This window comes from Rhinoderma darwinii, chromosome 9 (assembly GCF_050947455.1).
Source record: "Rhinoderma darwinii isolate aRhiDar2 chromosome 9, aRhiDar2.hap1, whole genome shotgun sequence".
In the NCBI taxonomy this organism is placed as follows: domain Eukaryota; kingdom Metazoa; phylum Chordata; class Amphibia; order Anura; family Rhinodermatidae; genus Rhinoderma; species Rhinoderma darwinii.
This window is the reverse complement of record NC_134695.1, coordinates 61,346,451-61,372,876: the sequence shown is the minus strand read 5'-3', so window position 1 is coordinate 61,372,876 and position 26,426 is coordinate 61,346,451. Positions and strand designations below refer to the sequence as shown.

General features: G+C 43.3%; 1 protein-coding gene and 1 long non-coding RNA gene across 3 annotated transcripts in view; one reads left to right on the top strand and one right to left on the bottom strand.

Moving 5' to 3' along the window:
* CHRM4 (cholinergic receptor muscarinic 4) overlaps positions 1 to 13,740 on the bottom strand; it is a 60,221-nt gene extending 46,481 nt beyond the window's left edge. Inside the window, exon 1 of one of the 2 annotated variants that reach the window (XM_075837921.1) lies at positions 13,421 to 13,740. In XM_075837921.1, coding sequence (XP_075694036.1) covers positions 13,421 to 13,460 — 40 coding nt within the window. In that variant the 5' untranslated portion in view covers positions 13,461 to 13,740. Of the gene's footprint in view, positions 1 to 12,390; positions 12,441 to 13,420 lie in introns of those variants that run through there. The other variant, XM_075837922.1, reaches the window with a different exon arrangement.
* Positions 13,656 to 26,426, top strand: part of LOC142660887 (uncharacterized) — a 72,294-nt gene continuing 59,523 nt past the window's right edge. The window contains exons 1-2 of the long non-coding RNA XR_012850579.1: positions 13,656 to 13,909; positions 22,693 to 22,761. This is a non-coding gene — a long non-coding RNA (uncharacterized LOC142660887). The remainder of the gene's footprint in view (positions 13,910 to 22,692; positions 22,762 to 26,426) is intronic.

Here is a 26,426-nt window from a genome sequence, read left to right as displayed (position 1 = left end):
TCTGGCTTACGACATAAAATTTCCACGATATATTCCGATCTGGTTACTCCGGAAGGTAAACTCCCTTACATGACACGATGGGAACATGATCTAGGTACGGGAGTGGAATTGGAGCAGTGGCGGGAGATGGCATGTACGACCTCAAAACTATCTATCAATACATCCTTGGTGGAAGCGGGTTATAAAGTATTAATGAGATGGTATATGGTCCCTACTCGTATAGCTCGCTTTAACCCATTGGTGGATAAGCACTGCTTTAGACAATGTGGTGCGGAGGGTACACTAATGCATATTCTATGGGAGTGTCCAGTGGTTGCCACATTTTGGAACCAGGTATACCAGCTTATTAACACAGTGATCCAAGTCAAACCCCCCAGGGATGTGATTACGGCTCTGCTATGCGGTCCTATTCCCGAGGTTCGGGCCCCCGCATGTAAATTTCTCCGATATGTGTTTCTGGCAGCTAAAATAACTATTGCTAGGGCCTGGCGAACACCCACGTTGTCTATGGATATGTTGATCGCTAAGATCTCATGGATAATGGTTAATGACCGCCTAACACATCAGCTGGCGGGTACATTAGACAAATTTGATGCCATTTGGGACCCATGGAGGAACCACACATTTTCGTGAATACATAGAGATGGTTAGGAGACCCTTCTACCCTACACCTTTCCTTCCCCCCCTCCTTATCCTTCTTTTGTTTATTGTGTGTGTTTTGTTTTTCTCTCTTATATTTTTTCCTTAGAGGCCATGTTAAGGTACTCTATAAAGCAATGTGATGTCAAGATTGGTTACCTATGTTAGTAATGAAGGCATTTATATACTATATATTTGGCAGAAGTGTTGACATCATGAATGATATATAATGTGAGATTTATTGGAGACCATGTTGGTCTAATACTTTGTTTAATTGTATTATTGATATGCAAAAGTTGAGACTCTGCGAGTCTGTGTTATTATTATATTACAAAAAACTGTTTAATAAAAAACTATTGAAAACAAAGCATTAGGTCTGTATGGGTTTTGAGTCTCTGGATGTAAAAAACAAAAAAATCTGTTCGTTGCCAGCCAGCAGATGTCTTGAAAATGGTAAGGACTTGAAACCAAAACTTTTTGTATGCAATGATTAAAGGGGTTTTCTACTCTTGAAGAATGTGTGGAGATGCTGTAACTGCGGTAAGAATAGTCCGTTACTAATGTGCTGTCTGTAGCTGAAATGCCTCTGTCGGCAAATCTAACATGAAGTTACTTGACCGTGCTTCTGGTGTTTATCTCCTGCTTGTGTGTCGCCTTGTACACTAAATACGTGGTTACCCCCCTGTAGTACAGGACGTCGTATCACATGCCTCTTATCACCACTGCGATTCTTCAGGTCATTGGCTTTATTTACACAAAACTACAGAGCCCATTATGGTTGAAGTGTTAAAAGCTTCTCACAGTAAGGCCTCATTTACACGAGCGTATTATACGCGCGTGCGACGCGCGTGCTTTTCACGCGTGTCGTACGCACCTATAATAGTCTATGGGGCTGTTTAGACGATGCGTGAATTTTGCGCTGCGTGAGTGCGTTGCGTAAAACTCACGACATGTTCTATATTCTTGCGTTTTTCACGCAACACGCACCCATTGACTTCAATGGGTGCGTGAAAACAACGCATGCCACACGGACGGTCCTGCGTTGCTTGCACGAAAATCACGCAAGAGCTGTCAAAAGGATGAATGTAAACAGAAAAGCACCACGTGCTTTTCTGGTTACAAACATCCAAACGGAGTGTCAAATTAGAGAAGAGCGCACCGAACTTCACCGGGTTCGGCCGAACTCGTTTTGACCGAACCCGGCAAAAAATGTTCGGGTACGCGACGTCAGGAGACAGTCACTGCCCACGGTGCTCAAAGACTTAAACTGTTTCAGCACCATGGACAGTGACTTTCGATCACAATATACATATACGTGTAAAAAAAAACAGAAGTTCGGACTTACCGATAAGTCCCGGCTCCTTCCTCCAGTCCGACCTCCCGGGATGACAATTAAGGCCAAGTGACAGCTGCAGCCAATCACAGGCCAAGCACAGGCTGCAGCCAATCACAGGCTGCAGCGGTCTCATGGCCTGCCGCGTCATCCTGGGAGGTGGGGCCGGATGACAAGAGAGGGACGCGTCACCAAGGCAACGGCCGGGAGACCGGACTGGAGGAAGCAGGCAGTTCATGGTAAGTTTGAACGTCTTTTTTTATTCACAGGTTGGTGTATATTGTGATCGGAACTCACTGTCGAAGGGTGCTGAAAGAGTTCCTGCCGATCAGTTAGCTCTTTCAGCACCTTGGACAGTGACGGGCGTTGACTAGCCTCATCTCTATGATGGCGGCTGCGCGAAAATCACGCAGCCGCGCATCATACACGGATGACACACGGAGCTGTCAATTGCCTTTTGCGCACGCAAAACGCAGCGTTTTTTTGCGCGCGCAAAACGCACACGCTCGTGTAAATGAGGCCTAAGGCTTTATTCAGATGAACGAGTGTAAACTCGGACGTGAAGACTTGTGTCTATTGTGGGATCTGTGAAAACGGACAAAAATAGGACATCTATTTTTTCACAGGCCCTTCATATGGTCCATTAAAACAGCCGTGTGAACAGCCCCATTAAAATACATTCGTCCGCGTGACCGCCGTTAAATAAATCGTCCGTCACACGGACGGGTTTTACGTTAATCTGAATAAAGCCTGATCTATGCACTGAGGCGACATACAGAGGTACACGGGTGACTATGGGTCCGTAAGGGTTCACACGCAGCAGACCTTTCTGCAACTGAAAATCCTTTTCGTACACCTGAATGGGGTTGTTTCTGCTGAATGTGCATGGAGTTTTGCAATCCCCATTCAGAGGAATGGGACAGCCGCAGGAATTTCTGCAACAAATCTGCCAGGTATGAGTTCACGCCAATACAGACTAGTAGGGTGTACAGGGTTTCACTGCATATATGGACACCGCTATGGAACCAAAAGCTTTTGAAAAGACCCTAAACTAAAAAACAAACAAACATAAAGCAAACTTTTATATTCTTGTAAATCTGCAAGTCCCTAAAACAGATTCTTTCAGAAATCTAAGAAAAAACAAGGGTAACCACCTTATGCCATCTATTTCAAATTGCAGCCATCTGTGGGGTGGGGTATGTTAAAAGGGTCAGTGCTTCATTTGTTTAGTCTCCGACTAAAGATGGAGGGGGAAAGTTACTGCTGCAGGAGGCAGATTTTTAGTGGGTGTCCGACAACTGGACCCTGCATCAATCAGCTGCTCTGGCAGTCACTGGGCATCAGATGTCAATGCTGGAAGCAGATGGCTCTGGTCACCATATAGCAGCCGTTCAAGTGAATAGGAGCAGAGTTGCAGTACTGCAGCACAGCCTCTATATGGTGTTCGGAGCCATATGCTTCCGACACCGGCCACTGAGTAACATCCGGTGTCGGGAAGCAGCGAGAACAGCTGATCATTGCCTGGTCCGGGTGTCGGACCCCCACCGATCATATACTGATGACCTGTCCTGTGGATAGGTCATCAGCATGAAAAACCGCCACTTGCCCGTACAACCCCTCTAAGTGCAATGCGATTTATATGTAAGAGGACCTTCGAGCCCTCATGAGAAGTCTATATGTTTTCTTGTGTATATTCCAGGTTTCTACATTACTGTTAGTTTTTTTTGTTTTTTTTACTGTACTCTTTCCTCTCTTCTATACATAATTGAAAAAAAAAATGCTAAACTTTTTTTTTTTAATGAGTAGTAGCTTTACGTCAGAAAGCGGATACATCACAAATAAGTGAAAAGAAGCCAAAACATAAGCCTAAAAATTGCTAACATATAAACCCTGCAAAACGATGGCCTGATGGGTAACGGAGTAGTTTAAGTATTTGACTAATGCAGTTTAGCAATTTTAAAACCTAATAGTACAAAGCTTACTCGGCTATCCGTTAACTAAAAGCAAATAGCGTGGGTGGCGTTATGTTTGCTCACAGGATCAAAGCAAGAATCAGCTCAAAGCGGGACGCGGAGGGGGCACTAGCCATGGAAAACCGTACCCACCTACGGACCAGTTACGCAAATAACCACGTAGAGCAGAGTTCACGTCCACAGGATAAAGACAAGAGGAGAAAAAAAAGGAAGGGGGATCAGGAGGAGAAGGGGAAGAGCCCACCACCACCAAGCCCATGCTATCGACCGGTAGGTCAAGCAAATGAGGTATTACTAACAGTCAGCCCATGAGGACCACGTAGACTGGACGATATCCACCTTATCCAGAAGTATGGCTATAGTTTCTTATGTACCAAGACATGCATCTCTAAACGTTAAAAAAAAAGTGAAGCGTTAGTATCCTCCATGAGATTGCACATTTTTTTTTTTACACCAAAATGATGGGGTATATTGGGATTTATTTATTTTTACTTTTATTTAGGAGGGCCTCCCAAGGTTTTTATGTACCAAATTATAACCAGTGAGGATCGCCATGAGGAAATATGGATGCACCCAAAGCCTCTGAGCTCTAGGGTAGAGCCACCATATATGAAACATGTCCCCAGTAACTAGCGATACGGACAGGGGTCAAATACCACCCGTGATCCTTCTTTAATAAAAATTACAGTTAAACAGAATAACCAAGTTTTGGTTTTTTTCAACCTAACCAATACCTGACGATACACAGCGACAATATGAGGTCACCATACGATTCACCGTAAAATGACTGTACACATAAATGCTATTTTTTTCCTCCCCTCATTCCCAGATTTTTTTTTCTAAATTTTCTTTTATTTCTTTTTTTTATGTACTATTACCTTTTACAAAAGAAAACAAAAATTGTTCGTTGTTATATTTTGAGACCCATAACTTTTTTTTTTTTCTCTTTTTCTGTCGCTGATTGTATAGTTTCTATGCTGCAGAAAATATTATCGTTCGCACATCTCCTGGTGAAAACAGGGAGATGTGTTGCCGACATGATAAAAATGTATGGGGACGAGAGATCAACATTGCGCCTTGTGAGAGGAGCAAACTAGTACTAAATAAGCTGTCTTGTTGATCGGCGCTCATTCACATAGCCCGTGTCGGGCCATGTAGGAGGACCTTAATTAAACAGCCTGGATCGACGTTCTCTTCGATCCCGGCCGTTAGAGCAGAGTGGCAGCTGTAATACACAGCTGACACCCACAGCATATGGGAAGGGGTTTAACCTGTGAACCCGCTCCCTACTTCGCCCTACGACTACCACCATATATGGATGTCAATATTGCTTTCTTGTAAATGGTCATATTTCAAGGCATTGTAGATAAATATTGATTTACAGGGTAGACGCCTACAGGTGGTGTAGGGAGCCTTTTCTTCTCTCAGGAGAGCTATTTTGCATAATTTTTCCCAGGAAGCATTGCCCTTAAGACCCCCTACCAGCTGGATCTCCGCAAGGAAATTCAGTACCTTCCCAGAGTTGGTTACATGGTCAGATATCTTCTGGATTTAGGTGCTATGTTAGAAGTAGATGCTGAACAATGTTATGCCAATTAGGGTATGCTTGGATAAATTCAATTTGTTCCTGTAGTTTGTTTTTATAACGTTGACATAATGTATAAAATGAGGGCTGCCTGATAACTAATCATTATGTATAATTATATTTTATACTACTGCAAATTACATAAACCATAGCTCCCAAATTTACGCACTTTCATAAGCATTCATCGTTCTGAGGTCAATTTACCGGTTATTTTCTTGTTGCGGTAGTCTGGGATCAATTCAGTCATTCATGTTGAACAACAGGTTCAAGCAGGCTGGCCTTAAAGGGGACCCATCTAAAGATCCCCTAAACTGTAAGCTCTGTATACCAAGCATAAAGAATAGAGATAAGCATATATATTCTACACAAATCAATTTTGTACCGAATTTCCCAAAAGTTGCAGATATTCTGATTCGTCCCACGCAAATCGCTCAACGTGGCGGCCACCATTTTTAAAGATCAGAAGACCGAGAAGGATGAAATGATTGGTGGGCTTCTCCATAATGCCTTGCTGGCAGCCCTCCCTCTAGCACAGCCAATTAGTATAGGTGTGAGTCACTGATGACTCAGTGGATGGCAGTAATGAGTAATAGCCGCCCAACCAGAAAATGTTGGTGCACTGTGGGGGGGAGGAAGAGAGCGGAAGAGAGAGAGAGGAAGAGAGAGAGAGAGGAAGAGAGAGGAAGAGAGAGAGAGAAAGAGAGGGAGAGAGAGGAAGAGAGAGAGGAAGAGAGCGGAAGAGAGAGAGAGAGGAAGAGAGAGAGGGGAAGAGAGAGAGAGAGGAAGAGTGTGAGAGCGTGTCGCTACCTGCTGAAACAGACATCACAGACAGCTTGCTAAAACGATTGCTTCTTCCTATACCGCTGTGTGTGTATGAACAGTGGCAGACAGATATTTTTGTACTTTTTTTTTTTTTTTATTTATTTTTTTTTTTTAAAGCATTAAAAAAAAATCTGACTGAAGTGTGTTTCTTAAATAGGCTATTTGTTACCCCCGGCTACCATCCATTTACCCATAGCCATATATATTGCTGTCGGTTCGACATTACTAATGAGGTTTTGGTGTCTAAGGGCTTCAAAGTGGTTGGATACAGTCATAGAAAACCTCAGTACACAACTTTTCAGGGCGCTCGAGGCACTTTCGATTTGCAACTAATTGATTCGGGTCGAATTTAATCTGACGGCCAGGTCGATCTAATCGGACCTGAAACTATTTTTTGGGAAATTCGTCATCTCCTAATAAAGAAACTTTTTTTGTTTTTTTTACAGAACCTCGTTCTCTCAGACAGAGCAACATACTCTACGCGTAATGGGCCTCATTTATCAAAATGGTCTAAAAGAAGAACTGACCTTGTTGCCCACAGGGCTCCTGTCAAGATTCCGCTACTTTTGACAGAAAGAATAGCGCAGCGTGCAGAACTATTCTTTCTGTAAATAATTACAGAAACTTTGATGGCACCCCAACAGAACTCATTATAAGCCAATAGTTTGTCTATCACAGATGGGATCGGTGCTACAAGAGATTCTGCACAGAGTGGTGGCTTATGAACAGAAGTCATGGCACCAGTGTGAACTGCGCCTAACATTGGCTTGACACAAGCGTTGCGACATGGTTTCCTTTATATCCGGGACACAACCGCATTGTGTGAACCTGTCCTGTCTACTAGAGAACGTAGAAGCACTTGAGAAGAACATGGGATGGTGACATGGGGGATATTTGTGGCAGAAATTTATGCAACATAAAATCCGTTCCATACATCTGAATGAAGTTGTTTTGTTTTTGCAGCATGTTCTTTGATTTTTTAAAAACCCTTCTTAGAGTATGTTCACACAAGGCTGATTTCTATGTATCTATTAGGAGGATATAGTGTGTCCTGAACCTCAATGAGCTGCTTAGATTATTTTTAAACATGGAGTAAAACTTGTCATCATGGCTGAACATGAGTGAGCTGAACCTGTACTGATCACTAGATTGAAAGGGCCGCGCCGCTCATGACCCTACAACTGGATAGGATGACTGCTGTCAAGAAAATGAATAGGACTGTAATTGACCTGCTTGTTTGAGGTCCATTCTTTACTATGTCGGCAAAGTCAACGTAGCTCAGGGATATGGAGGTCTCCAAGGTAAAAGCCAAAGGGGCACAGCGCTCAAAAATGTATGTGTAGGTCTCCGCTCCAATTATATCTTTTTGACGCAGAAGATAGATCTCAGATTTGTAGGATAACTTGCACTATAATGTAAGCCTTTAAGTCTCATGAACTACTTGCCACGTCTCCTGACATTTGCAAGTGATATGCAGCATCAGATAAGGCAAGTCGATATGACGCCCAAGGCCTCCTGTGCGGCATTTCCCACTTTGCAAATTTCATAAGAAGATGGGGATAGTAGTTCGTAGGTGTCACTTTAAATGAAGATAACGGAGATGCTTTTTATGAAAATGTGAATGAATGAATGATCGATACTGGATCAAACAACCCCATTTAAAATTCTCTATTAGAGTATTCAGACTCAATAGTAGGAGGATTCCTCATTCATAATTCCCTTCTAGCTGCTGCAAAGAATACCTACCGCACTGGAGGACGTGGCATTTCTGTGCATGGCATTTGGAATGGGTGCCATATAATGCTACACGGGAGATTGAGTAACCGCTGATCTTGGATCAAGTAGCAGACCCAATTTATTAACCAGAAGTTTTCCAAACCAGACAACGGCTTTAAAGGGATTTTCCCAGAATCCTAAATCGCCTATCCACAGGATAGGTGATCATTTTCTAATCAATGGGGGCCCCACCACTAAGACCCCCCCCTCACAGGCCCCAAACCCCCAGTTTCTCCACACTGCTTTGCAGTGAGGAGGACCTTGAATGGAGCGGCTGCCATTCAGGAGGACCTTGAATGGAGCAGCTGACACTCCATTCAAAGTCTATGGAAATTATGGAAACGGCTAAATACAGCTCTCGGCTGTCTGTCATTTTCATAGACCTGCTCGACAGCAACTCCATTCACGCTCCTCCTCCACGGTGGGGGTGCAGTGAGGAGGATATGGGGGTTTGGAACCCATGTTATCACAATCAGTCGGGGTCACAGCGATCAGAAAACTATTCTAACTTACTTCGTTATAGGCTGAAGTAACATTTAACCCGTTCTGCACGCATCCTTTTCAAAGGTAATTGTGAACCCGCAGAACTTCCATATAATATATTATTTTTTTTATTGAGCCGCCTGATGCTTTTTGATATCTATTGGAAATGGCCATGGCTTTCCTTGCAGTTGATGTCAACTTTGCCCGGTACAACCTGGTGAGGTTTAGTTATTATGCCATATTCCTAAGTCGGCGCATGCTACTCTGCGATTACAAACTGACGTACTGCTAAATATAAAATAATGCCCCACAATGGGTTTCTGCTTTTTAAAAATGACCCCTGTTGTATCCTGGAGGAAATCCGTTATGTTAGTTGCTTTGAGAAAGACACAAGGAGCCTGAAAGCCCGATAGACGTTTTACTGATTTCTTGTCTCAACCAAATGCAATGGACCTAACGGAATAGATGGAATCTACAACTTAATGATAAATGGTATTTTATTAGCAAACCCTTGGTGTACTCTGTATATGCCCCTTGCGCCTATTAGCCTTTCTTGTCAAAAACATTTTGGGTGCCCCTCCCAGACTGACCGCAGAGTAACGTAATCCGTCTTCACTTGCAGATTGCCACAAATAATGCAATTGTCATGCACGCTGTTCTATCAGGAGACCTATAATGCAATTCCCCTGCACTTCATATAAGGTCTGTCTACATGTAATGCAATTATTCTGTACTCTCTGCCAGCCCACATATAATGTAATTCTCTTACACCGTCTCAGGTTTGTTCACTTATAATGCAATTCCACAATTATTTAACATATGTTAACATATTGTACTACACGGTCTTAAGGTTCTTTTACATGGGCCAATGATCGGGGGAACGGAACGCTCGTTCCTGATCATCAGCTCGTGTTAAAGGACCCAGAGATCAGCAGAGTAAAGAGGGGGATGTGTTGCCGACAATTATGTATACTGTGCAGGGACGAATGATCTTGTTTGCCCCCATACAGTAAAATAATTGCTGCACGTAAATGGAGCTCAAAGAGCGCTGATCGACGTGTGATATCACAAATCGGTGCTAAGACCTGCCCATTTAAAACGGCTCGCTACAAGCCATAAATAACACAATTATCTTGCGCCATCTTATATTTGGCAGCTTAAATAAGAAGATAATTTATATTCGATTTGACCACATTTCATGGAGTAAAAGGTTAACCTTCGTTCTTTCAGGCCTGTCCACATATGTAAGTCCCGTTAATCTTTTGAGACCTGTCTATATACTACAATATCACCACACCATCTTCTCACACTTCCTTGTGTAATGCAACTCTGCTACATCTTCTCAGACCTGTCCATATGTAATGCAACTCTGCTACATCTTCTCTGATTTGTCCATATGTAATTAGGCCTTGTTCACATAGTGCAGTTTGGGGTTAGCTAATGAATTGCATGCCACAACTGTACTATCTCCTAAGACTTGTCCATATAAAATCTAATTCTTCATCGTCATAGTCCCAATCATGTATAATTCCATTGCCCAACATCTTCTCAGATGTTACTATACAAAATACACTCCTCCAACATCTTCTCAGACGTTACTATAAATAAAAAAAATTCTCCAGCATCTTCTAATACATTTCTATATAAATATAGGACAATTCTCCAGTATCTTCTCAGACCTTACTATATCCAACAACTTCTCAGCCCTAACTATATAATACAATTCTCCAACATCTTCTTCTCAGACCTTGCTATACATAATACAATTCTCCAACATCTTCTCAGACCTGACCTATATATAATACAATCCTTCAGTATGTTCTTGGACCTTACAATATGATAAAACTCTCCATCTCAGACCTTTATCATATAACACATTTCTTCAACATCTCAGCACCTTTTCAGATCCTACTTCTATATCTAACACAATTCTCCAACATCTTCTAAGACCTTAATATATCCAACAACTTCTCAACCCTATATAATAAAATTCTCCAGCATCTTCTTAGAACTTACTGTAAATAAAACAATTCTCCAACATCCTCACACATTACTATATATAATACTATTCTCCAGCATCTCAGACCTTTATCATATAACACATTTCTCCAACATCCTCAGACCTTACTATATATAATACTATTCTCCAGCATCTCAGACCTTTATCATATAATACATTTCTCCAACATCCTCAGACCTTACTATATATAATACTATTCTCCAGCATCTCAGACCTTTATCATATAACACATTTCTCCAACATCTCAGACCTTACTATATATAATACTATTCTCCAGCATCTCAGACCTTTATCATATAACACATTTCTCCAACATCTCAGACCTTACTATATAATTCATCAACACCTTTTCAGATCCTACTTCTATATCGAACACAATTCTTCAGCATCTTCTAATACATTTCTATATAAATATAAAACCATTCTCCAGCATCTTCAGACCTTACTATATATATTATACAAGTCTCCATCTTTAGACCTTACTATATATATATTAAACAATTCTCCATCTTCAGCCCTTACTATATATATATATTATACAATTCTTCAGACCTACGATGTAATTCTTAAGCATCTTCAGACCTGACTATATATGACACAATTCTCCAGCATCTTCCCAGACCTGACTATATATGATACAATTCTCCAGCATCTTCAGACCTTACTATACATAATATTATTAATCTGCATCTTCTAGTATACTATACACAACACAATTCTCCAGCATCTTCCCAGACCTTACTATACACAACACAATTCTCCAACATCTTCCCAGACCTTACTATATATGATACAATTCTCCAGCATCTTCCCAGACCTTCCTATATATGATACAATTCTCCAGCATCTTCAGACCTGACTATACATAATATTATTCTACATGTTTAACATTCCTTTACACCTTGTACTAGCTGTGATCACATATTAAGCAGCTGTTGTCGCTTCCTATCAAACTTCCCCTCCTATAATGTCATTTCCCTGTCGTTTTCACAATAGTCACTGTATAATTTAGTTCTCCTGAACCATTTCACTTTGCTCCTATGTAATAGAAATATAACTCTGCATTAGGGATGCCTCCTATATAACACTCACTCTGTCTTTTTAACTCTATTTGGTAGCATACAGGTGTGTGTGTGTGTGTGTGTGTGTGTGTGTGTGTGTGTGTGTGTGTGTGTGTGTGTGTGTGTGTGTGTGTATATATATATATATATATATATATATATATCTATCTTTGGTGTTGCACCATTTGTATGTCGTGATAACTGAGTTAGAGTTTTCTGTAAAACCACAGAGAACACGCTATGATGCATTGTACCAAGCGACAAACCCAGCTCTGCTAATCAAACTCAGCACTGTTACATCTGTAAATCACAATATTTGCCATGCACTTGTTACTTGGACATGCATGTCCTCACCATATCGCCTGTGTGAGCTCTTGTGTCCCTTCTGACATCAGTAAAATTGCGAAATCGGAATATCTACATCTTGCGAGATATGTGAGAAATCTCATGCAACTTTCTATCGCCTTCGCTTCCGTTTTGCTGCGACATTGCATGGCATATAAGTGTCATAGAAGCTATTGATACTTGACCCCCATTGAGGTAAATTCTGACAAGGTCCCTCTTATATAACAAAGGCTTCTCACTTTACTGTAGCCACATAGTGTTAGAAAATCCTAAATGCTTTACTAAAAATTGCAAATGCCCAGAACTCCCGAATATGAGCTAATGCAATGCAGCATATACCTAAAGTATCTTACCTGATGCAGCAGAGCTGACTTTGTCATTTAACTCTTTCCATCATTTGTACATATTGATAACGCAAAAGGGTAGTAAGTTAATGGCAGTCCTATGTCAAGCCATAGATCATCATGATATCACCCAGTTGGCAAACTCAGCTCTGCTACACCTTATACCTGCCCCACCCCTAACACATAGTAGCTGGGCTTTCCTTCATCCAGGATTCAGTTCATTACCTAGCCCTGTATCTAAATACCCTGACCAAAGCACAGTGGCAGATTGGCACCCTCCTGGCATCCAACACCTGGGGAAAATACTCCGCCTGCCAATGCAGGACCTTACCGTAACCACAATGGAATCCAAATAATTGCCCAGTAAACCATTATCCTATAAACAAGTGAAATATTTTCTGGTTTTATTCTATTTTTTTTCTGGGATTTTTAAGAGGAATATTGGAGACATTGACCAGTTATGCATATTTGCAGATGCCAGGCACAAGTCACTTACTTTGCCTCCCCCCCAACTATAAAGACGAAGCCTCTATTCCATTCCTTAGCGGTATCTTAGTAATTATAATAATAAGGTAAGTAATTAAAGTATGTGAGACCCCCAACTAGGAGCTGGCTGTCTGCATGGCACCCATGTGGGTACATGCCACCGACGGGTTAGCAGTGGCTACGACTTTCTAACGTGGCACAAATAGCATTTAATCTCCCTGAATGGGGGTACGATTAACCATTTAATGCCTGGAATCTTGCAGGGTAGCCAGATGTCCCCCTATGCAATGGCATATATATAATAGCTGGTAAAATTGGGACACATCACACTCACACGTCTAACCTATCAATGGTCATAGTCACCTTGTCCCCAAATATCCAGGTATGGGCTGCTCCCCTGTCATCTCATGGAACTATCGCAATATTTTTTTGGGCTACAACTGGAATAATTTAACATGCACAAAATGTTTACAGCTTGATGGGTCCCCCAGAACTAAGCCCTGGCCCCGGGGGGCCCCTATACCTGCACGTATAACACTAATGATACACTTACCTGTGTCCTCCCAGGGGACGGCCCCTCCTTCGGCGCTCATGGTGCCCCTTTAAGCTCAGTGGGAACGCAGTGTAGCCCCCTACTCACACTTCCTCAGTCCGGACATCCCACATTATGTTCGAGGAACTCCAGGTTCCCACCCGCTCCCCCCGAGCACCACAAACAGACTGTCCCCCACCTCCGGCCGGCCGGGGCTAAGGATCCGTGACGTCACAGCCAGCCCACCAATCACAGCGCGGTCCCCAGCTCAGCATCCACCTGGCTGCATCTGTCAGCGGGGTGTGACACCCTTTCACTGCCGGACTGTTCCGAGAACGAGCACTGGGGTGTAGTGAGGAGCCAGTGCCAGGCGGTATAACATATATATATGTGCAGGAGTGCCCGGGAGAGGGGGCTGAGCAGAGCCAGGGAAGAGGATGGTGTGAAGGAATGCAAGAAGCGCAGGAGGCTCCTGCAGCACCTCTTTACATAACACGTGAGAAGCAAAATGTAAAAAGTTATAATAAAAAAAGATCATATATTATACATTATTTGTTTATTTATATATATATATACACACAACTTTTATTTCTGTGGGGGAAAAAACTGTCTCCGTTCGCTGGGTTTCTAACGGAAAGCAACTGAACCAGAAGCATTACCATTGAAATCAATGGTAATCCTAATGGAACAGTTTCTTTCCGTTTAATCTGTCGTGATTTGTCAGCGATGCTTCTATTCACTGACAGCAGTCAGGGATCTCGAACACAACGAGGAATTGATGCACAAAGTTTCAGAACTTTTCACTATACAGTGACTAAACTTTATTTACTAATGTTTGTCTTTTTCTGATGGCTCAACTAGTGTTGCGGAGTCCCATAGCAGTTGCATGGTTTATAGCAGAGCTGAGCTACTCAGGTGAAGCAGGGCTGAGTTTGGAATTTAAGCAAGAACATTAATGTAGTCCTCTTGGTGATTTATTATCTTAAGCTACTTCAGGGATCTCTTAAGATTGAACACTATGTAAAGAGTTAAACATTTCCAGCAAGCTCTTCCCTCTAAGGAGTACAGACGCATGTGAGAAATTCAACATTCTCATGAAATAAAATTACAAAAATATTTCTTAATTTTTTGGTTTTGACAGATGTAATCCCAGAAGCTGAGACCACCGTCGTCACTATGGCTCCCCCCCCCCCCCCATTCTCAGCAGGAAAACTGTCACCAATGCCTCTGCTGAGCGCTTCTATGAATATCACTCACAAGTCCGACAGATACAATTATTTACACTGACGGGCTCCTTTTTAAATAGTAGAATCTTCACGACTGCAGGAAAGTGGCGAATACTTCAGCAGCAATAGACAAGATGAACGACTGTTCGATGATCACATGAGATGTATCATCGGAGTCTTATGTGCTAGAAGCAGACGATCTGCACCAAATATTAAATGGCAGAACTTCTGGCAGAAATTATATGGGTTGTCCCAATATTAAATGTTATCCCCTGACCACAGGATAGGTGATAACATGCTGATCGGTGGGGGTCCGACCATTGGGACCCCCACCGATCATGAGAACGGGGGTCCCGTTACTCCGAATGAATGGAGCAGCAGGTCGCGCTTGCGCCCTACGGCTCCATTCATTCTCTATGGCACTGCTGGAGTTAGCCGAGTGCTGCACTCTAAGTTCCATGGAGCGGCAGTGCGCATGCACAACCTGCCGCTCCATTCATTCGGCGGACAGGGACCCCATTCTCATGATTGTTGGGGGTCCCAGCGGTCGGACCCCCACGATCAGCAAGTTATCACCTATTCTGTGGTCAGGGGATAACATTTAATTTTGAGACAACCCCTTTATTAACCAATTGTTTAAAATTTTCCCTAAAATCCAAGAATTTCTGAACGAGTGTCTTTCCAGCATGTGTAAATAATCACACACCTTGGAAGACCCAAAGATTTCTCAGGGTCTCTCCGACCTTTGCTTAAGTCGGGCAAGCCCTTTCCATATGCCCTGTTAGTACAAATGGCTGTCATAGAGTAGAGTCCCCAACTATATTAACCAGAGTGGAGAGCCGCGGCATAGACCTTTATTCCCTATGGCGGAACTGATTCTCCCATGCATACAAGGATGACTCATTGAATTCAATGGTTGCTGTGTAATGCTTAATTTCACTGCAAGGTAAACAAGAACTCTAAGGCGGACTACCATCATCGCCCAGGGACCTGTTATGTGTTGTTCAAACCAAGCAATCCTCAATAAAACCAAAGAACCCCTTTAGACCCTTTTCACGCAGTGCAGATTTGATGCAGATATTGCATTTTTAGTTTTTTGTAAGCCAAAACCAGGAAAGGAACCTAAACAGAAGAAATATATAAAGGGAAGCCTTATAGGTCTGCTCTCTTGGATGCAATTGTGGTTTTAGCTTTAAAAAATGCAGGCATAATCTGAAGCATATCTGCACTGTCTGAACAAGGCCTTAAAGGGATTGTCCAACCATGGACATTATGATTCACATTGCTGGGGTTCTAGCACCTGGGACCCAACCAATGTAAAAAAAAGAGTTTCCCTGTCCAGCCCGCCTCTAAATTACAAACCTAGCTCAGCTCACACAGTTTGATGCTCCTATATGTCCCCTTACCTGCCACCATACAGTATAATGCCCCCATAGTGCCAAATAAAAAAATTACTCCCCTATCACCGTTCCCACGATGAGTGGAGGAGATCCCTCTGCTCCTCAGCTCTGTGCTAGGAGTAGCTCGGCGCAGACAGGCCTGATGACGTCACTGCATCGCGCTTATCTGTGCCGAGCCGTTCACCGCAGTGTTGCCAACCTCCACTTTCTGGAGAACTGAGCTAAAAATCACAGATAGACCAACATTTTTACAGACACATTACAAAATCATTGCCTGTGCAGTGTGCTAGGAGTGACGTACCAATCACAGCCCTGCTCGCTTGTAGCTTTCTTGCGCTAACTTAGGTGATGTTTTCTGAGTCGTTCACTTTCCCATTTTTTCTCCATCCGGCCAAGACCACTGTGACTACTTATTCCAGCCACGACTCGTCTCTGCAGAATTTGACACACAGACATGTTGGTTTCTCGCTTTTCCAGCACCCTCCACACCTATACCCCATCCCAGTCCAAACAAACTCGTGTTCCAGATGGTAATAATGATCCCTCAGTGCTCTACAACATAAAAGTGAACCCTCCGTAACCATGCCCCCTGTAGATAGCGCCCCACACAGCGCCCCCTTCTAGATAGCGCCACACAGCCCCCACTTGTAATTAGTGCCACATGCCCCCCCTTGAAAATAGCGGCACACAGCTCCCCCTTGTATAAGTCGTCACAAAGCCCCCCTTGTAAACAGCGCCACACAGCCCCCCCTTGTAGATGGTGCCACACACAGCCCCCTTGTAGATGGTGCCACACACAGCCCCCTTGTAGACGGTGCCACACACAGCCCCCTTGTAGATGATGCCACACACAGCTCCCTTGTAGATGGTGCCACACACAGCCCCCCTTGTAGATGGTGCCACACACAGCCCCCCTTCTAGATGGTGCCACACACAGCCCTCCTTCTAGATGGTGCCACACACAGCCCCCCTTCTAGATGGTGCCACACATAGCCCCCCTTGTAGATGGTGCCACACAAAGCCCCCCTTGATGGTGCCAGTGTAGATTGTTAGCCAGTGAATCAGAATATAATAATGGTGGGGTGGGAATTCATTACCTGCCTTTTTTTGGTTGGTTTCCCTAGGACTGTAGAAAAGTTTTAATATAAAAAGTACTTTCTGGGGCTGTCAAGTTGCCATGTATTTCCGCAGCGTAAAAGTACGAGGAAAGTTACAATCTATTCCTATGGGAAAAAAATTCTGCAGCTCAGACATATTTCTCTAGTTCTAGCATTGCAGAATATTCTTCCTATGGGCATACATTGTAAAGTGTTTTCCGCAGCGTATGTTTATTCTGCGGAAATATAAAGCAAATATGCCACGTTTGACTGCACCCTTAGAGGGCAAGGCACCCATATAATGTTCTTGCACAAAGGCACCTTTTTTTTTCTTTTTATATATATATCCACATCTGCAGTAAAGTCATAATGGGCCACATGTATAGAAACTATACAGACAAAAACGAACGATGTCGCCTATAACCCACACTAGTAAAAAGACAGACTGATTCTGATTGGTTGCTATGTGAAACAGCTAGCGTATGGATTTTGTGGCTTCCAGTACCCTAAAATTACTATGTTTAAGAAAGAAGTAGAAAATACTAATTTATTAATTACCCCCCCTACTGTGAATTTTAAGACTATAAGGGTATGTTATAGACTCTATTAAAAACAGCTCCAAAAACGGCCGTAAAAAACGCAGCGAAAAACGCGAGTGGCTTCAAAAACTTCTGAAAATAAGGATCTGTTTTCCCTTGAAAACGGCTCCGTATTTTCAGACGTTTTTGATTTTGTGTGTGCGCATACCCTTAGAAGTCGCTGAGGAGTACCCTATAAAAGCATGAGGCCGCAGGTAGCGTACAATTTAGACCGGACCGGTTATGGCGCTCCGAGGTGACTCCTAATATTCTTAATAATTTATAGTAGGGGGTCTGTTATTCCTGTGAAAGGAGGAGATTACTGTCCACCATTTATTGATTGGTATGAGTCATCCTCATGCATCTAATAAAGAAGCTCTGCAGCAGCTGTTTTTATGTTCTGCAGCAGCTGGGGCCCAGTGCTGTAAACAGGGATGGTTTTAGGGGGTGGCAAATTGGGCAATTGCATTAAGCCCCCATTTTCTAGAGGCAAGGGAAGGAACCTCAGGAGAAAACTAAAACCACTTAGCGGAGTATAATCTGGTATAGGTATAATCTGGATATTTTGGAATTGAATTGCAGCATTAAGTGGGAACTATATGGCCGTAATATGAGGGCAGTAATATGAGGGAGTATTATTGGGATTCTGCATAATATTCAAGCATTATATGGCGGTAATCTGTGGACTATGTATGACGCTATTATGTGGACTGTGTATGACGCTATTATGTGGACTGTGTATGACGCTATTATGTGGACTGTGTATGACGCTATTATGTGGACTGTGTATGACGCTATTATGTGGACTGTGTATGACGCTATTATGTGGACTGTGTATGACGCTATTATGTGGACTACATATGACGCTATTATGTGGACTGTGTATGACGCTATTATGTGGACTACATATGACGCTATTATGTGGACTACATATGACGCTATTATGTGGACTGTGTATGACGCTATTATGTGGACTGTGTATGATGCTTATGTGGACAGTGTATGACGCTATTATGTGGACTGTGTATGACGCTATTATGTGGACTGTGTATGACGCTATTATGTGGACTGTGTATGACGCTATTATGTGGACTGTGTATGACGCTATTGTGTGGAGTGTGTATGACGCTATTGTGTGGACTGTGTATGACGCTATTGTGTGGACTGTGTATGACGCTATTGTGTGGACTGTGTATGACGCTATTGTGTGGACTATGTATGACGCTATTGTGTGGACTGTGTATGACGCTATTGTGTGGACTGTGTATGACGCTATTGTGTGGACTGTGTATGACGCTATTGTGTGGACGGTGTATGGCGCTATTGTGTGGAAGGTGTATGGCGCTATTGTGTGGAAGGTGTATGGCGCTATTGTGTGGACGGTGAATGACGCTATTGTGTGGACGGTGTATGACGCTATTATGTGGACGGTGCATGGCGCTATTGTGTGGACTGTGTATGGCGCTATTGTGTGGACTGTGTATGGCGCTATTGTGTGGACGGTGTATGACGCTATTATGTGGACGGTGCATGGCGCTATTATGTGGACTGTGCATGGCGCTATTATGTGGACTGTGCATGGCGCTATTATGTGGACTGTGCATGGCGCTATTATGTGGACTGTGCATGGCGCTATTATGTGGACTGTGCATGGCGCTATTATGTGGACTGTGCATGGCGCTATTATGTGGACTGTGCATGGGTCTATTATGTGGACTGTGCATGGCGCTATTATGTGGACTGTGCAGGGCGCTATTATGTGGACTGTGCATGGCGCTATTATGTGGACTGTGCATGGCGCTATTATGTGGACTGTGCATGGCGCTATTATGTGGACTGTGCATGGCGCTATTATGTGGACTGTGCATGGCGCTATTATGTGGACTGTGCATGGCGCTATTATGTGGACTGTGCATGGCGCTATTATGTGGACTGTGCATGGCGCTATTATGTGGACTGTGCATGGCGCTATTATGTGGACTGTGCATGACGCTATTATGTGGACTGTGCATGACGCTATTATGTGGACTGTGCATGACGCTATTATGTGGACTGTGCATGACGCTATTATGTGGACTGTGCATGGCGCTATTATGTGGACTGTGCATGGCGCTATTATGTGGACTGTGCATGGCGCTATTATGTGGACTGTGCATGGCGCTATTATGTGGACTGTGCATGACGCTATTATGTGGACTGTGCATGACGCTATTATGTGGACTGTGTATGATGCTTATGTGGACTGTGCATGGCGCTATTATGTGGACTGTGCATGACGCTATTATGTGGACTGTGCATGACGCTATTATGTGGACTGTGCATGACACTATTATGTGGACTGTGCATAACGCTATTATGTGAACTGTGCATGACGCTATTATGTGTACTGTGCATGGCGCTATTATGTGGACGGCGTATGGCGCTATTATGTGGACGGCGTATGGCGCTATTATGTGGACTGCGTATGACGCTATTATGTGGACTGTGTATGACGCTATTATGTGGACTGTGTATGACGCTATTATGTGGACTGTGTATGACGCTATTATGTGGACTGTGTATGACGCTATTATGTGGACTGTGTATGACGCTTATGTGGACTGTGTATGACGCTATTATGTGGACTGTGTATGACGCTATTATGTGGACTGTGTATGACGCTATTATGTGGACTGTGTATGACGCTATTATGTGGACTATGTATGACGCTATTATGTGGACTGTGTATGACGCTATTATGTGGACTGTGTATGATGCTTATGTGGACAGTGTATGACGCTATTATGTGGACTGTGTATGACGCTATTATGTGGACTGTGTATGACGCTATTATGTGGACTGTGTATGACGCTATTGTGTGGAGTGTGTATGACGCTATTGTGTGGACTGTGTATGACGCTATTGTGTGGACTGTGTATGACGCTATTGTGTGGACTGTGTATGACGCTATTGTGTGGACTGTGTATGACGCTATTGTGTGGACTGTGTATGACGCTATTGTGTGGACTGTGTATGACGCTATTGTGTGGACTGTGTATGACGCTATTGTGTGGACGGTGTATGGCGCTATTGTGTGGAAGGTGTATGGCGCTATTGTGTGGACGGTGTATGGCGCTATTGTGTGGACGGTGAATGACGCTATTGTGTTGACGGTGTATGACGCTATTGTGTGGACGGTGCATGGCGCTATTGTGTGGACTGTGTATGGCGCTATTGTGTGGACGGTGAATGACGCTATTGTGTGGACGGTGTATGACGCTATTATGTGGACGGTGCATGGCGCTATTATGTGGGCTGTGCATGGCGCTATTATGTGGACTGTGCATGGCGCTATTATGTGGACTGTGCATGGCGCTATTATGTGGACTGTGCATGGCGCTATTATGTGGACTGTGCATGGCGCTATTATGTGGACTGTGCATGGGTCTATTATGTGGACTGTGCATGGCGCTATTATGTGGACTGTGCAGGGCGCTATTATGTGGACTGTGCAGGGCGCTATTATGTGGACTGTGCATGGCGCTATTATGTGGACTGTGCATGGCGCTATTATGTGGACTGTGCATGGCGCTATTATGTGGACTGTGCATGGCGCTATTATGTGGACTGTGCATGGCGCTATTATGTGGACTGTGCATGGCGCTATTATGTGGACTGTGCATGGCGCTATTATGTGGACTGTGCATGGCGCTATTATGTGGACTGTGCATGACGCTATTATGTGGACTGTGCATGACGCTATTATGTGGACTGTGCATGACGCTATTATGTGGACTGTGCATGACGCTATTATGTGGACTGTGCATGACGCTATTATGTGGACTGTGCATGACGCTATTATGTGGACTGTGCATGGCGCTATTATGTGGACTGTGCATGGCGCTATTATGTGGACTGTGCATGGCGCTATTATGTGGACTGTGCATGGCGCTATTATGTGGACTGTGCATGACGCTATTATGTGGACTGTGCATGACGCTATTATGTGGACTGTGCATGACGCTATTATGTGGACTGTGTATGATGCTTATGTGGACTGTGCATGCCGCTATTATGTGGACTGTGCATGACGCTATTATGTGGACTGTGCATGACACTATTATGTGGACTGTGCATAACGCTATTATGTGAACTGCATGACGCTATTATGTGGACTGTGCATGGCGCTATTATGTGGACGGCGTATGGCGCTATTATGTGGACTGCGTATGGCGCTATTACGTGGACTACGTATGGCGCTATTATGTGGACTGCGTATGGTGCTATTATGTGGACTGAAATTACAAGAAAACAAGTGATGGGCTCCTAATTTTCTTTTTGCCAGGTGCCTCATTTTCTATAAAACTAGCCCTGGCTGTATATTGAACACTGTAGCTGCTGAAGAACCTCTTCTTAAATAGAGAGCGAGCAATTAATTTCAATCACTTTTTGGCACAGGAGACGGAGCTTGCTGCAAAGACACTCTGCTTCTGCAGAATGGTGAGCAACGCCAATGCAGCACCGCTTATCTCTCTAATTGTTAGATTCTGGAGACCAAATGTGATATTTTATCCAAATAATATTTACAGAAAATGTCTATTTACATGCAATATACGTAAAAAAAAACAAAACCATTCTAAATATGCTGGATTTATAACCGGTTAGGGCCGGTTCACACCTGCGTTCACCATTCCGTTGCTCCTCAGTCAGAGGAGCAGAACAAGGGAATAACCAGAATCGCCATTGTTGGCCAATGTAACCCATTGACTTTAATGGGTTCCGTCGGGGTGTCCATTTTACCGGAAACAATAGCGCAGGTATTTCTGGCCGGATCTTTGATGAAGGCCTAAACGCAGATGTGAACACTCCCTAAAAGAACCAAACTACTTCTTACACCGGGTTCTTTGGCCACTTCAGTCTCACGGGCCTTATTGCTTTATCTTACATTTCAGTAAACTGCTGCCATTTTATCGTCTTTTCTTATAATAACTCACTTTTTAATTTTAAAAACAGGAGACCAAACCGCAGGAGCGAGCGACGATGACCATAAACAACCAGCAGTAATATGTTTTTATGAGCGTTGTAAGTTCCTCTCTCTTACTTTTATTTTTAATGTGGATTTATGGAACGTTCTTGTTTGTTTCAAGTCACAGGTAGTAAGTGCAGCGTCCTCATCATGGCGGCGCCGTCCTCCACGCTGCTCTGCGATGAATTAACACCATATTTTAGTCTTTAACAAATAGATGTTTCCTGCCTCTATTCGTCCACCCTGGGGAGAAGTAGCATCTCAAGTTCTAATATGGTTTCTGTCTGCCCTAATCACCTTGTAATGTACAGTCCCCTGGGCCAGACTGGTGCACGTTGTAGGACTTTAATATTGGATAATTTGTCTAATTATGACACGACGCTATCCCTCAATGTGACAACAGGTAGGGAGGGGGTGGGCGGCGCTTTTGTCCCAGATGTAACATGTAATTGCCTCCATGGATGTACTAGGTAAAGAATGAGATTTTTATCTAAGGGGATTTAGTTGTGGGTAATAGACCCTAATCGTTAATCTAGGGGGGAATAACAATTGTGATATTGAATTTATAATGAATAGATCACAGAATATTATTTGTTTCATAAAATTACTACATTTAATTAATGATAGTTGTGTCTTGTTTGCTTGGTAAACATGGCAATAATCGGCCGATGAACGAGCAAACGCTCATTCATCGGCTGATTGTATTGTTTAAGTAGCCTAAAATATTATCGATCTCCGCCGACATGATCGAAATGTATGGGGAGGAGCGATCGGAGTAACGAGCGATCGTCCCCATACATTGCTGATCATTGCTCCTTGTGAAAGGAGCAAACGAGCGCCGATTAACGAGCTGTCCCTAGTCGGGCCGGGTAATAGGACCCTTAGAGTGTGCACTATGTAAATATCGATCTCATATCTATTTCGTTATCTATCTCGTATATATCTATAGCTCCCGCTACCCTGTTCCCGCACTGTCCTCTCCTCCTGCATATAGGCTTGGTCTGTTCTGACCAGGCCTGCTCCAGTGGAACGATGCGATGACGTCATCTCGCCAACTGCATCACAAAAAATGCACCCAAAGGCGTGGAAGGGAACTAATAGTGCATCGCCAGCGCTGTCAATTGTATCTGTGTCCTAAGGACACGGATACAATTGAAGAAAATATTATGTAAGGACCTTCCGGCCTTGGTCTCAGGGGGGTTTTTGGGCAGCTGGAGCCCCCCCTGTGTGCACCACTGCTATTTAGTAATCTATCTAATAATCTATCTTTGGTATCTTATTGGACCAATCCAACCATGGATGGTGTCCAACTCCTCAGTAGTAAATCCAGTGGCCAAGCTTGCTTTCAATGGGTGCCAGTGTCGCCCTCCACTGTACTTATGTAGGACTTTCTTCTCTAGAGGAATGGTAATTGGGGATTGGCCCAAGGGTCAGGGAATAGAGGGGTTAAATAAGCACTACGCCCTTCTATCCTGGTGCTCAAAACCTGGCAGTATAATGGGGGTCCAGTTTGACCTTTGCTATGAGGCGTCCTCTTTCCTGTACACACCACTTACATGCCATATGTATTAACCGCTCCCTCTTCCCATCAAATTCACTTTCAGACAGGGCAATAATTGTCGGGTGTCTCTGAAGAAGGACGGGGGGTCTGGTTTGCATTCCATTTTTAGCAGGGATCACGATGTATCCGCATTACTTCATTCTGCCTCCCTTGGAGTATTGTTTCAGGCCAAATGTTCTCTGTGACATTTACCGACCTCCTGGAGAGTATTATAATATGTTTCTCAAATGTTACAGGATTTCGGTATTGTAGACAAGCAAATTAGATTTTTTTAGATGCATTGCAATGCAACGTTTACTTAAAGGGTTCCCATGATAGCGTCTTCTGACATTTAAATCAGACTTGTCAATGTCCCAGGTACGCACCTGAACAAGTAGCTCTCCGTGCTTATCAGATACACACCTGCTCATGTCTTACCATGTGCCATGGAAGTCATGCACTAGACATGCGCATGCAACAATCTCTTTGCTAAAAATAATTACAAGGACCTGATTGCTCTGGACATCCCAGTCGACTGCGCTATTGATTCCGTCAAAACTACGGAACCCTTGCACAACGGAGACAAATGGAAACCATTGGGCTGGGATCCCTCACCATTGAAATCAATGGTGATGGAAACGGAAACCTATGGTTTGAGTTTGTGTCAGTCAGGGCTCTATTTTGACGGAACCCTCAGACGGAATGTCAGATCGGAACCCTAGCGCAGATGTGAACGAAGCCTTAGTCCGTAACTTAGCTGTGATAGATTACAGGTGGATCCTGTGTGTCAGACATGCTGGACCTGCTGTCACGGAACCTGTCAGTGCCGCTGACCTGACGGATTCAGGTCTCCGCGCGCGATACAGCTGCTCCTGTATACAGGATACAAAGCAGCTGTATCTCAAAAAGTAAAAATAATTTTTAATAAAAAGTAATTAGAAAGTTGCACCAAAGACACTGATACACATTTATTTAAAAAATAATAAAAAATAATTTTATATATAGGTGTACATAGCCTTTAAGTCTTATGTAAAAGCATAACTAATACCCAAAATATCCAAATTAATTTCGCCCATTGACAAACTCAGCCTTGCTACATGTGGCAACTGTGTCTCTGCTACATCTGACGTTTCTGTGTAAGCATGGTTGATCTCATTATTATAACTTGATCAATATTTTAAATGACTGCAAATGTAGAACAACCGAACAAACTGAAGCAATATAATTATGTATTGAGAGAAGTTACTTTATGAAATAATAATTACATTATCAAGTCAAATAATTATAATAACACAGTATTATCGCTTTTAAAAAGAATTCAAAGGCTATTTCTTATCAAATTGTCTTGGATTAATAGCCTTGGGCTACAATTAAGGGGCTACATTTGCTCCCACGGGTGGCAAGTCCCCTTCATTATCTACACCAGCACAGCGACTCGTCCGTAAGTACAGGTGGCCGTACCTGGTACTGCAGCTCGTCCCATCAGCTTGAATGGGACTACCAAGCACAGTCAACCATACGGACGAGTCAATGTTCCTGTGTAAACAAAGGTAATGTAGCCCCTTTGTTCTGATCAGTGGGGGTCCCGGAGGCCCTAAGCCATCAATGTTCCGGAAAAACTCTATGGGCTGAATCCTCTCCCCTAACAACCCTACATCAACAAAGCCTAACTTCGGGACCCCAAAGCCAAATCCGTAGCAGGGCAACTATAGCACAAGATATATATATATAAAATCTATCAATGGTCTCCCTATATGGACCTGAGGCTGAGGGACCTTTTGGGCCCGCTCAGACTCCAGGGTCCACGTGTGACGGCAACCTCTGTACCCCTATAGTAATCTCCTGTACATCAAGCAAAGGATTAAAAAAAGAATCCAAAAAAGTGCGGATCTCTCCTCCTCTTCCATTATTCATCACATCTTCCCCCGGATTTACAATGAGCATTGTGTGTAATTATTCTCATTGTTCACGGTGTAAGTAGGACAATAACATGTAATGCTGTTCGACTTGCCCTTATTGTTATTATCGTGTATCAAAATAGCGTCAGCCTCCTAGGAAAACCTTCCCGAAGTGGGTCAGAATAACCGATCTCATTACATTTCTGGGATGAATGTTGATTTTTTTTTTATACAGCAGATTTCCCACCCAGGACCGAGAGTAAAATCAGTGCAGCAGAAGACG